Source organism: Archocentrus centrarchus, chromosome 1 (genome assembly GCF_007364275.1).
Source record: "Archocentrus centrarchus isolate MPI-CPG fArcCen1 chromosome 1, fArcCen1, whole genome shotgun sequence".
Taxonomy (NCBI): domain Eukaryota; kingdom Metazoa; phylum Chordata; class Actinopteri; order Cichliformes; family Cichlidae; genus Archocentrus; species Archocentrus centrarchus.
Window position 1 is genome coordinate 17,539,325 of NC_044346.1, and position 13,620 is coordinate 17,552,944.

General features: G+C 39.9%; 2 protein-coding genes across 2 annotated transcripts; one reads left to right on the forward strand and one right to left on the reverse strand.

Annotated features, from left to right (window-relative positions):
- The first annotated feature begins 522 nt into the window (after positions 1–522).
- Positions 523–7,730, forward strand: LOC115784485 (neuromedin-K receptor-like). Its single transcript, XM_030735724.1, has 5 exons — positions 523–872; positions 1,435–1,623; positions 1,779–1,929; positions 4,807–5,003; positions 7,313–7,730. The coding sequence occupies exons 1-5, from the start codon at positions 523–525 to the stop codon at positions 7,509–7,511; spliced, it is 1,086 nt and encodes a 361-aa protein (XP_030591584.1). The 3' UTR covers positions 7,512–7,730.
- Positions 7,731–9,061: 1,331 nt separating this feature from the next.
- Positions 9,062–11,851, reverse strand: LOC115784494 (ecto-ADP-ribosyltransferase 5-like). Its single transcript, XM_030735733.1, has 5 exons — positions 11,685–11,851; positions 11,438–11,522; positions 10,621–11,345; positions 10,009–10,047; positions 9,062–9,929 (listed from the first exon to the last, which is right to left on the reverse strand). The coding sequence occupies exons 2-5, from the start codon at positions 11,495–11,497 to the stop codon at positions 9,851–9,853; spliced, it is 903 nt and encodes a 300-aa protein (XP_030591593.1). The 5' UTR covers positions 11,498–11,522; positions 11,685–11,851; the 3' UTR covers positions 9,062–9,850.
- Positions 11,852–13,620: the final 1,769 nt, after the last annotated feature.

Consider the following 13,620-nt stretch of genomic DNA (forward strand, 5'->3'; position numbering starts at 1 on the left):
TTTTTAAGCTCATATCTATACCATCAAAAGAGCTTAAAAAACAACAAAAAACTAAAACATTTTGAATCCAGGATGCGTTATCCTTCTCAAAAGCTGCTGATGACCACGATATATGGCTATTTGCTTGTTGGTTACATTTGGGTGTCAGGTTGAGTTTAAGCCACTCATTTTACTTTGGAAAACAGCCACATGGACAAATAATATGAGTAATTGATCAATCCTAATAATAAACACGTGTATAATAACAGAGTGTTAATTTGTTCTTAAAAGCTTGCACGCATTTTTTTTTTTTTGTAGATTTATCAATGATCATGCAGGCCAAAGACATGAAAAACACAAACGGTGACTTTATATGTTCTATTTGTGTCCCCGTGAATGATGGCAGGGAGTTACTGCATCAGGACCACTCTCTGTGCCTCACCGGTCACATGTCCTGCGGGCACGTTGCGCGTCTGAGGCGCATCTTTGTAGTCTGCCAGCAGTGGACTGAGTGAAACAGATCCGACTGAGGACACTTGAGGAATGGAAAACACAACCAGAAGTCTGACCAACCAGTTTGTGCAGCCTCCGTGGCGCGTCGCGCTGTGGTCGGTGGCTTACAGCACGGTGCTGGCGGTGGCGGTCTTCGGGAACCTGATAGTGATTTGGATTATTCTGGCGCACAAGCGGATGAGGACCGTCACCAACTATTTCCTGCTGAACTTGGCTTTCTCCGACGTTTCCATGGCCGCGTTCAACACGCTCATCAACTTCATCTACGCGGCTCACGGAGAGTGGTACTTCGGGCAGGTGTACTGCCGGTTTCACAACTTCTTTCCTGTCACCGCCGTGTTTGCCAGCATCTACTCTATGACCGCGATAGCCATCGACAGGTATGACTGTTTCGATTTAAAGCCAGAGAGTCATGAAAGCGTTATTAGTGATGTCTTTTTACGATCACCTGTCCTGTATCCTTACTTTATCCAGAAATTATTCTTTCACATCAAACTGATTCAGTTCAAATTATTTTAAGATTATTATTATTGCTGTCCATCAGATGCACATATACAATAGTCCCAAGTTATTTTCTATTGTTTCCTGCTTTGTTTAGTTTGAATTTGGTCAATAAATATATATTTTTAAGTTATAAAACTTTTAGATTTTGGCAATCATTAATCTGACTTTTAAAACAAGTCACAACTAATATAGTTAAATGCCTGAAAATGAAAATTCAAATGAATATGGGTCTAATGAGATGTTCTCAGTGATGTAATTTGTCATTTTCACATTATATATATGTATAGTATTTTGCTACACGATGCCCATACTTATTGTACAAATGCCCATGTTTATGGCTCAGGACTGCATCCTACCTAACATGAATAAACAGATGCTTGTGAGTGTTAACCGCAGCTCAGCTCACTCACTCACTATGCTGTGGCCTCTCGGCTGCAGGTACATGGCAATCATCCATCCTATGAAGCCTCGTCTGCCTGCCAAAGCCACTATGGGAGTCATTGTCTGTATCTGGAGCCTGGCTGTGGTTCTGGCCTTCCCGCTCTGCTACTTCTCCACCATCCGAACTCTGCCCCACAGGACTATTTGCTACGTGTCCTGGCCCCGCATGGCCGAAGACTCCTTCATGTGAGACCACATTGACATTGCTTCAAGCTTAACCATACTTATCAATTCAGATTTGAATGATCTTGTTTCTCATAACATGTCTCACAACCACTCCAACTACACCTTTTGCTTTGACCCTTTTAAAGCTCTTGGCATCTGCTTCATTATTTGCACAGGTATCATATCATAGTTACAGTTCTGGTCTACATACTACCCTTAGTGGTGATGGGCATCACCTACACCATTGTGGGGGTGACGTTGTGGGGGAGTGAGATCCCTGGAGATTCATCTGATAACTATCAAGGACAGCTACAGGCTAAAAGGAAGGTAATCATCATGTTCATTTAATGCATTCATCCTCTGCCCTTCTGCCTTAACACTTTTTTATTAATAATGGTTGTAATGTAAACAGATTACAGAAAAGACAAACTTTGCACAGTCTAAATTTATGGGAGCTAACCAAGACAGAAACTATAAACTTATTTCTCCATTTCACATTTAAAACAGAGCAAAAAACCACCAGCTCTTTAAGTGTAGTTTAACATGCACAGTCTTACCATCTTAAATTTGATACAATGTGCAAAAAAATGTTTAAATGCTTTGTGTTAATACTGCATTAAAATATCCCTGGAGCAGGGACCCTGTACTTGTGCACAACAGCGATGAGGGTGCAGATGTTTGATTTGACTTCTGCTGATTTTAAAGGAAACCAAAAACAATGAACAAGCCTGTGGAAAAAAAAATATGAGTGTGTCCGCCGACCGCTTTCAGCTTTGATCAGTAAAATGTGACGCAGCAGTGCCTCTGCTTTTATCTGAAAACTACACACAGAGCAAATGTACCGGTACAAGCTATCTCTGTATTGGCAAGCACTAATGTTGACCTTTGCAAACACAACCCACTGAAGCATCCTGATCACACAGAAGTAAGGGAAATGACCACATCTGGATAGGATAGGGTGGGATCCGGAGGCAATCGATTTACTCCACAGCCAGGCAGCCACACACTGTGCTTTGCAGCAGCTACTCCGAGGGTTGGGTTGAACAGGGATTAAGGTCATCACAGATGTCATGACGAGCATCTATCACGACAGGCCTGGGATTAGCGTCAGTTCATTGATAAATGCTTCATGTAGGATTATTCAAAAAGAGAGCCCAAAGGTCAGACACTGGAGGTATTCATTGATTAAGGATGTGTTGGCTGGAATTAAAAAGAATAAATCTGTGAAACGAACTGCAATTTTTCTTTGTCTTTGACCCAGCTACAGAAATCAGTTTGATACCAATTATTTTATGTATAATTTTAGCCATATTTGCATGTCAGATAAGAAAACATCATGTTGCAGATGAGCTTCTGCTGATGAATACCTCCCTGGTCCTTTTAACCCCCCACAGCTCTACATTGTGCTGTAACTCACTGATGCGTTCTGTGGTGCTCTCTCTCTTCTGTCCTACCTGAAACCTCCTGGGTCTGGTGCGTCATCCCTGACCTTTCCCTCTCCTCATGGCAGCCATCCTGGACTCGATGAATAGAAACTGTGATTGGAATGAAGAGAAGTGGTCAATAAACTCATTATTTCCAACAACGTGCATCAGAGTTGCCACAGTGTCAAACTTTGAACACTTTAGGGACATTTAGAAAGCTGTTTGAACTTATGATTTGATATTTCTCCTGCTAAACATGATGTTTAGGATGCGGGCAGAGATATTTTAAAAGTTTACAATAATCAATCAGTGTGACAAAGTTGATTTAAGGTGGCGATAATGTAATAAACAAGCAGCCAGCTAAAAAACAAAGAAGAAAAGTTACTGTAACTGCTATGTTAGACCAAAAGAGAGCAAAAACAGTGAATAGATGAAAAGGTAAAATCTGAGGCACTCACAGACGCAGCAGCAAGTATTTGTTTTTCTGGGCTCTGACATCTCAGCTGTAGATTTTTGTTTCACTGTCCCAAGAGGCAAACAAAGCAGCTTTATTCCTGATTTGATTTTTTTTAAAATTCTTTCTTTATTCTTTATTCTCCTTCTTATTAAACCCTTCTGGGATAAAAGAGAAGAATTACTCAAACAAGGCAAGAGGTCATTCACACACCAGAAAGAAAACAAAGAAGATTCAGCAGATTACCCACGTCCACATGCAAATACAATTTCTTTAAAAAAAACTTTGCAAGTTTGTGCCTCACAGCAACATCTTTAGAGTTATACAGCTTCTCCATCTCATATACATTTGGTCTCAATCTAATATATACACACATATATGTGTGTATATATATATATATATATATATATATATATATATATATATATATATATATATATATACATTTCTATCTTCTGGCATATGTTACCGCATTCAAACAAATAATGATATTCATTCCAAAGCTGCAAAGTGTACATAAATGCCAAGTATATTCAGCATAACTGGAATTCCACCCGCCCCATATCTGAACCTCGTCAACTAACACCGAGTGGGATCACTGATAATAATAATAACTGGTAATTGTCTAGTTGATGATCTTCTTTAAATATTCTATAATTTATCCAAAAGGCTATGTTTTCTGATAAGTCATTTCTTTTGCATGGCTGCTGAAGAATTGTTCTACATAAAAATGGAATATTTTGTGGTGCTACAGTTACAACTTGTAATGAGTCTAAATAGGCTTTATTTTGTCCATGTTGTATTGGCCCGTGTGTAGATGCCACATATAGGTGAGGCATTCATGAAAAACAGCAAGACACAGTTTACCACATCATTTCCTGGACAAGGCTTTTGTGTTGTTTTGTGATACCAGCATGTTCTCTCCTTGAAAACACTTCTTCTCATGTTACAAACTCATCTGTGTTCACAGTACTTTTACCATTTTGCACACTGAAGAAGGCTGTTTGTCAGAAATCACTGTGCTGTAAAATTGACCCATTTGCAGCATTTTGACAGCAGGAAAATCACAGGTGTCACTAATGACACTAATGAAGGCTCTGTTCTTTTCAAGTGCCCCAGCGTGACATGACAGGGTGACAGTGAGCCAGCATGTAAAATACCAGCACCCAGAAATAGAAGCGGCTAAACGGAATTAAGCCATCATTCATTTTATTACTGGTGTCTCTTCTTTTCTGCTTTCCTGTGAAATGTCAAAATGTCTTCTGAGGGAGAAAAAAAAAGCCCACCTGCTGATTTGCTCTCCTGCTGGTGGCTTTTGTCCTGCAGGTGGTGAAGATGATGATTATTGTAGTGGTTACCTTTGCCCTGTGCTGGCTGCCGTATCACGTCTACTTCATTGTGACGGGTCTCAACAAGCATCTGAGCAAGTGGAAGTACATCCAGCAGGTTTACCTGTCAGTGCTGTGGCTGGCAATGAGCTCCACCATGTACAATCCGATCATCTACTGCTGCCTCAATAGCAGGTGAGTCCAAATCAGTCTGCCCCACAACCTCAGCAACACACATGAGAGCAGTGGCGCAAAAAGGGGGTATGCACTATATGCAATGCGTAGGGGCGCCACACACGAGGGGGGCGCCAAAACGATGTGGAAAAATATTTCTCTTGTTGCATTTTCTGTATTTAACAGCTGTGCATATGACATGATCAATAACAGAGGCGCTGCGCTGATTAGGCGCCCCTGTGCTCCTTCACCTCCCCTCCTCCTGTCCCATTTAAAGACAGTCGGTAAGTTATGTCATAGAAGTCTTGTATTTTATAAGTCCATGAATAAGTGATCTGCACACATGAACACAGTAAACGTTGAGAGGATGCGGATGGTGCGTTTTGTGTGTGTAGTGTTCTAGCTAGCGGTTGATCGCAAGGCGCCGCGCCGGGCTGAGACGCTTCACTTTCGAGCTCTGCTGTCTCTGCATTTAGCAAACAGGAGCCAACCCCGCGGACTCAGCACCGGATAGATCGCTGCTTTTATCGCTACTTGCGCCTGTATTATTTCACTGCAATTTACAATCTAGCACAGCGCAGGGAAAGTTCACAGTGTGCACGTTTGGTGTCCCTAAGGTCATGCGCACTTGATTTCATGGCTTCAGAAATCGAAATGACAACCAGCATGAAGAACAGAGAACTTTGTAGCTGCTCTATCCACCGCTGTTTGTTTCACGTAGAGTAAGGCTGTCAATCACAGGACGGGCCAAAATTGAAGACACATTCTTAGTCGCGGGCCGAACAGGATTAAAAATAATTATTTAAATCAGTAAAATAAATTTGAATGGCCAGAATACAGCAGCTTTTCCTCAACAAATAAAATAAAATAAATAAAAATATTCTTCAAAAATCACATCAGGAAAAATGAATATATTTCAAACTGATGAAAAGTTGCAAATTTTTCAGGTTAAAAACTGTAATGTGAATTTCTGCGCTTCACAGTCGGAAAAACGCTGCATAAACTGCGCAGTGTGTCCACAGCAAATAGCGCAGCTGCAAACACAGCGGTGGAGACTCGTAACCACGCGGTCCAGTCCCCAAAGCTGCAGGGACGCATTATGATGCTTCATGAGAAAAGCTCTCAGCCACCTTTCATCCCGGAGCCCTGCTGAGGCTTTTCCTTCACTTTTTGTGAACTGACAGATTTCCTCAGGCAGCTCATCGCACCTGTGTAATAAGGCGCGTCACCAAATTCAGAAACTATTTACTCCAGAAAAGACTGAAACTGCCACAATTTAAACCTTTGCCTCTTACAAAGGTCCCTGTCTGTATTACGGTGTTTATGACGCGTTCTGTCTTCAGGACTTTGCTGCAGCGTTTCCTGCTGTGTGACGCAGTGATGCACTCTCAGCTCACCTGTGCAGGTCTCCTCTTCATCTTTTCCCGTATCTGTCCCACCAATCCGCTCTATTCCCCGTAGCGCAAGTGAGGAAAAGACACAGCTGGTTTACCTCCGATGTCAGCGTTCAGGTCTTTTGCCTCCCACCTGTTTGGAAAATCCCTGTTTTCCACTTTTCGTTGGGTCATTTTTTGGGGTGTCAGGCAGCTTAAATGTCACTGTAAAAAGTGCTGATCGATGTTTTATCCGCTGATCACTGATCAATCGGCAATACGGAAAACGGGTTAGCACACAGTTCTTGGCCTGCAAGCAGCTGTTGCAGTGCGTGTAATTTGTAGCATAAGTGGTGGGAGCACATTTAACTGCGGACTATTAATAATAACTATATGAAATCATCTTGCTGGCCGTATAAAATTAGATCGTGGGCCGGAAGTGGCCCGCAGACCTTGAGTCTGACACATGTGACATAGAGAAAAACTGCAGTACGGAAGTTAAAATGTGCAGATGAATTGACAGTATGAAAAATTATTTCTTATCCGATTACTTGATTAATTGATGGAATAATCGATACAATACTCGATTCCTAAAATAATCGATAGTTGTATTCAGAAAGCCATAGTCAAACATTAGGTTTCAGCACCAGCGGAGCTGTGAATGGCCTTCAAGGAAAAATGACATGCACCTCCAGAAATATAACTACAGGTACACAAAGACTGTTATTAGGCTTTAGATGTGCTTTCTGGTTACATGTGTAGGCCCCTTCACTCAATTAACAAGCGGGAGCAGCTTTTAGCGGTTAGTATTAGCTTGTTAATTAGCATTACCACCCCCACCCCCACCCCCCCAGGGGTGGGGGGCGCCTAAAAATGTGTCCGCATACACCTCAGAAAGTATATAGCTGCGCCCCTGCATGAGAGCATAACTACATGTGAGCGGTTGATTGGCTGCAGGTTCCGGGCTGGTTTCAAGCAGGTTTTCCGCTGGTGTCCCTTTGTCCGGGTGTCGAGCTACGATGAGCTGGAGCTCCAAAATGCAAGACTTCGACCGTGTCACCAGAGCAGCGTGTGCACCAGCATCCTGAGCAAAGACAAGAGCACTCGTGGAAACAGGTCAAAACCCAACTCTGAGCTGAATAATAAAGACAGTTAAGTTTTTGGTTTTTCCACTGAGCACTCCAGCTCAACACTGGATTTTTTAAAATTTATTTTGAGTGGGTTTTTTTTGTTTGTTTTTTCTTCTGTGCAGCAGGAAGGGGCATGCAGAGTGAGAGCTGTGACACACAGCTTGGCTGAAAAAGACACCTGTATGCTGGTGGTTTAAAAAATATCAGAGTAGTTGTAGCTTCGCTGCTGATTTGGCGTGTTTATTGAGCGGTTGTCACTGATATCTGACTGAGAAGAAACGGTACATTAATCCAATTTGAACATACAGACATCATAATCAGATTTATTTATGTATGTTTATTTATTTGGATACTTTTGTAGATCTTCCTGATTTTTAGATATTGTCACCGTCTTAAAATAACAGCCTAAGTCGGTTTTTTTTCAGGTTTTTCAGAAAAGACGAAAAAAAACTGAACCAAACATTGAAAATATACTGATTTGGGCAAAAATAAAACTTTCATTAAAAAATTACTTTTAAGAGGGAGAGGTATCATGAATGTATCTATATGTAAATATTGTATCTGATACATCATACATTAAAATTGATGCCTTCCACTGTTTTTTCTTTTTTTTTTTTTTAAAGTTTACCTGATTTGATTTATTTTATTACATGTTCAGCTTTTTAGTTTTGTTTACATACATGAAACTAGAGTTTATTTGAGTAAACAAACAAAAGGATGTAATCATGCAAGATATAATATGTGGTGTTTTTACAGTGGCACTAAATACATACATATAATTGTATTTCCTTTAATTACTTAAGAACTGCATAGCAAAGAAATTATCTATTTTCAATGTTGATACCCAGAGGTAAACAGGGAACACTTGAATGAAGAGGAAGTCGAAAAATCTCCATTTGACCAGTTTATTCTGACCATATTAACACTTAACATTGCTGACATCTTCAGATGTAGAATTTCTTGTATTTGTTTGCTGACAAAGAGCTGCCGTTTATGTAATGGATTGGACTGTTGCTCAGTGAATCTGATTAACTTCAATATGTTGCTCTAATGTCTTTAAGTCTGTTTTAGTGACACAGATGGTGAAAGTGTTCAGATGTTATTTGCATTTTATGTATGTAATATAAATTCGCAAGTGCTTGCTGATGTCGTTGCTGTTAGTTGCAGGAAACGTGCCATGTGACCTTATTTTTTTTAATTAATTAATTTTTTTGCATATTGGTGTACTACAGTATGCAAGTATTATATTTAAAAATTTAGGTTCTGACTCACACATGAACACAAATAATATTTAGCCTTTACAGTAAATGTTTGTGTGTCAGCTTTTATTTCACTAATGTGTAGTCTAACTATGAGCGCTACATTTAGACAGTAATTATTGCCCTGCTGCGGGACCAGTGATGTGTTATCTGGAGGACTTGCTGGACTTCTTAAATGTAACTTGAGAAAATCAGATTATTTGTGGGTAAACTGTTTGTCTGATCAGATTAAATTCATTGCAAAGCCTTTTATATTTTGCATGTTGTTTATTTGACAGGGAAACAGACACATTAAGGCATGCTATCATCAGAAGCAGTTTGGAAGGAAGCGCGTTGCTGACCGTAACGGCTGGTGGCTCCAAAAAAAAAAAAAGGCAGCTCAAAACATATCATCTAGTAATAGGTTTTACAGATATAAATACATCCAAAATTGTTGTAAACATGTTCAACTTAAAAATCTCCACTGCCTGGAAAATATTCACTGCTGAAACTGTAAAAATAAGTTCACTGATTTTGAGAGAAAGTTCCACAAGAAGACAGAAGTTTAATGAACCTACAATATTGAATTCAGTTTATGGTTCAAAGATTCAGTTCCTCTGTCAGACTCACTGTTTATTTGTAGGTGGCACTGGGTGTGGCTGCACATGAGCCTGAATACTGAACCCAGTGTATTGTACACCAACTTCCTGCACAAATATTTGATTTCCTATGTGCCTCTCTGCCTTGTATTTGATCCTCTCGTGCAAGCCCATTGAAAATTTCTGGAAACACTCCTGCTGTGAAGCGTTGAGGTTTCCCATCATGAACTCCAGAACACTCAGTCTGAATCCATCTGAGAACATTTGCTGCATGTTCCCTCTTCTTATCCTTTAAAGTCGCACAATACTTAACGAGAAATAATAAAGTATACTGTATATTTTTCTGACATGCATAAAGAAAATAAGAATTCTGTCCATATGACAGAAGCAGAAAACTATATTTGACTATATTTTTGGCAGCCTACTGCAACACCTTATTTGGTAGATCTCAAAATTTGCTGCGCTTACAGGATCGACAAAGCAGTACTGTAGATGATAACACTCAGAAAACTCTGATAACTATTTTTGCTAAACAGCTAAAGAAAAAGAAGATAAGGCCACAAGCACTGACACAAGCCACAGGGTGGAGACAACAGCTGGAGGAGACCTACAGAGATGGAAACAAAGAGAGAGATTACTGTTGTTGATGGATAATAAGAACAATAATAATAATAATAATTCTTTACCTGTCTCGCTCTGTGATAGTCTCCTGCTCTCCTGAGTCTCTGAATTGGAAAAGCAAAGGGAATTTTAAAGTAAAATGTGCTGGCACACACACACACACACACACATGGGTTTGTTTGCTGCTGCTGTCTGCATCATCAGACCAAACTACTCAAACCACACCCAACCCCACTGGAGACGTGGAGAGACAATCTTCACTTTTCAGTTTCCTGTTTTTGCCACTTTTCATGTAACTTCACTTCATTTCACTTCACTGCTTTCCAGTTGGGAAAGCCTCTGAGTTTATCAGAGTTTTGAAATGCTGAGTATCCTCCAGTTATTACTGTGCGCTGACAGCAGTAATAAGCACTGACTTATAACAGAGCAACAGACAGTTCCAGACACACCCAATGATTTTTCCCACTTGTGTTCCTCTACATTTTTTAAAGCATAAGCATGCTTTACTAACTTTTGTCTTTGTATAAAGGATTTCATATTTTTTGGATCTTCTTCAGATATTTTATTATTTATATCTTTAACACCACACTGAAAGTTAGCCAAGCAGTTCCAAGATCAACATTTTCTAAATCATCACACAAAATATTTTATTTTAATTGAGAGAATCTGAATCTTACCGTGAAAAGATGTAACAGTTGTGGAAGCTTTTCAGTCCTGACTGTTTCAAAACAATCTCAACATATTCATCATCATCATCTGTAGTTTTTGTTTCTGTTTCCTCCACAGTGAAAACTTCTGCTGGAGATAAAAGTATTGTATCCTGGGTTTGATCGCACACATAGTCTTTCAGGTTGACAAAGAAGCAAGAAGTGAGATTTAAAATGATGTTGTCAGCAAGATCTTCAGATCTTTTTATCTCTTCAAAGTTTGAATAAGCTGAGGTGAAACTTGTAAATCTCACTGTGGAGCCTTTCTTTGACCGTGGTTGGCTTTGACCATCTTGAAAAACATAGAAAGTCTTGCACTCCTTCGGCTTCAGCAGCTTCATGGAATCCATCAGCAGGAAATGAAGAGACTTGAAGTGGAAGTGGTTTTCATAGATGCTAACATTTCCACCCATCGTCTCTATTGCTTTGTTCAGTGTTTGTAAGAAATCAGGATCCCCATGAGCATAGACTGAAAGTGCAGCAGTATGCTCTTTACGCCCTCCAGGGATCTGCTTCAAACACTTGTTACTTTTGTTCCAGGCTTTCTGAAATCCTTCACTGTGATTTAGTTCTTGTTTTAACAGGTCTGACTGGATGAACTTCTTCACGGCCTCTTTACGGCATCCATTGTACTGGTCATCTACAACATCTGTGGGATTTAGAGCATCCAGTAGTCTTGCATCCTGTGCAGTCACCTTTAATTGAGGGATATCAGATGTATTACACATTTTTAAGGGAATTATTTTTTGGCCTTCTAATATTTGTTTGCATGAAAGATAATTCTTACTTTGTAGAAGGCAGCTGTGAAAATGATTGCAGCAAGGAGCACTTTTCTCCTGGACCCCATTTTTGGCTTCTTCTTCTTCTGCAGACTTCAAGAAAACATCAAATGTGGACAGAAAAAAGTTCTGTTGCACATTACATTGTCCAGAAACTTGGATTTGACAAGATGTGGATGATCAATTTTCTGTTCTTTGCCTTGCAATATGGCAGGTTTATAAATGAAACTGGTGAAAAGACTGAAAGGCACATACCTCAAGGAAGGAGAGCAAACCTGTGTCAGCAACTCACATGAAAGGGTCCATCAAACTGCAGGGAAGCAATGAAGCACAACAGGCTCTGTGGAAGTGAGACATGTTATCGTACAATGAAACTCAGTCTTTCCTGTGGAAGGAAGTAACATTGCACTGCAGGCTCTGCTGTTCAGTTACTCATTCTGCTTGAGCTATTGAGTTCCTGTAAGCGCGTTCAGATTTGTTGCACAGTGTTTTATAACCAGAGTAATACTTACATAGTTTAGTCCCTTTAAGCCCAGCCCAGAGATAAATTGTCTTTACATCCCTGTTGTGGCATGACTTCAGTTTAACAGATGGAGTCAAATACCACAGTACTTCTTCCATGCAGATTTTATCTAAAGTTAACAAGTAAAGGCTCCAGCGATCCTAATTGGAAAAATCTGGATATCTTGATGTGGCAGGAATGAAATTGCCCCTTACAACAAGACGAGGTCTGCTTTCAAGTGTTCATGAGTGTTTACATTTAACACATTAACCTAAGTCAGAATATTTTGTTTTTATAGTGAGAAATATCATGATCCACCCACTTTTAAACCTTTCATTTTTGCCCAAGTGAAGAGCTGAACTAGAAACTTGTAGCTGTTCTAACATATTGGCATTCAGAATGGAAGGAATGCTACAATCATTTTCTTAATATAAACACAATAGAAAAACAATAAAGTAATCATTTGATGCCCTTTGCATTCAGTGGTGGACAGTAACGAAGTACAAATACTTCGTTACTGTACTTAAGTAGATTTTTCAGGTATCTGTACTTTACTTGAGTATTTATTTTCTGACAACTTTTTACTTTTACTCACTACATTTTTACACGAGTATCTGTACTTTCTACTTCTTACATTTTCGAAACAAGCTCGTTACTTTAGGTTTAATGTGTCTGAGAAACGTTTGCATTTCCGGTCTGTGCGGGAGCCGGCTTTTGATTGTAAGCGGTTTTTTATTGGAAGTTGTAACAACAGGACGGGAGGGAGGGACCAGACACCCCACACAGTGGAGGGAGAGGCTCCTACAACGCTCGCTCGGAGACCGGAAAGAGCCGGAGGAAGTTGCGCTTTACATTGAGGCTGCACGCCGGAACGGCGAGGAAGATAAATGACAGAAAAAGCAGAGGACAAAAAAAGTGTCTGCAGTTTGTCACACAGTGTGTCTGCTAGCTAAAAGAACAGCTGCTGTATTTTAAGGGACAGCAAAGAATGAGCGATAACTTCACTCAGGTGGAGAAAGACGTAAGAAAGAGGTAGAAACGTCCTCCGAGGAGCTACTTTTACTTTCTTACTTTGAGTAGATTTTAGAGCCTGTACTTTTTTTACTTTTACTTGAGTGCAGAAGTTGAACCAGTACTTCAACTTTTACCAGAGTAGTTTTTAACACAAGTACTTGTACTTCTACTTAAGTACAGAATGTCAGTACTTTGGCCACCACTGTTTGTATTATACAACTATTGTAAACTAAGCCAACACTTTCCATTGCATGCAGTGTTGTTTTCTTTGCTGTTCCCCAGAGATGGTGCTCCTACATTTTTCTCAGCACTGTGTGTTGCAAAACTGTTCAGTTTGAGTAAGAGGGGGGGGAGTGCTGTTAGGTGGATTCAAGCAATACCAGGCTTTAGAAGACAGTCAGCTCATAGAGATTAGATAGATGTTTTCTTATATTTTGCATTAAGCCTGACATGAAGCCTCATCATTCTGTATTAAGCAAACACTCAGTACATCATGGGGTTTTCATATTTTGAGAGATTTGTTAAGGTTGTATAGTGAGTATGTACACACACACTATATGCAGTTCACAACAAATGTATTAAGCAACTTGTCAACAAACAAGATAGCCCAAATATTTATAGATCCAACCATTCTGCTTATGGGTCATGGGAGCAGCAGCCTAAGCAGAGGAACCC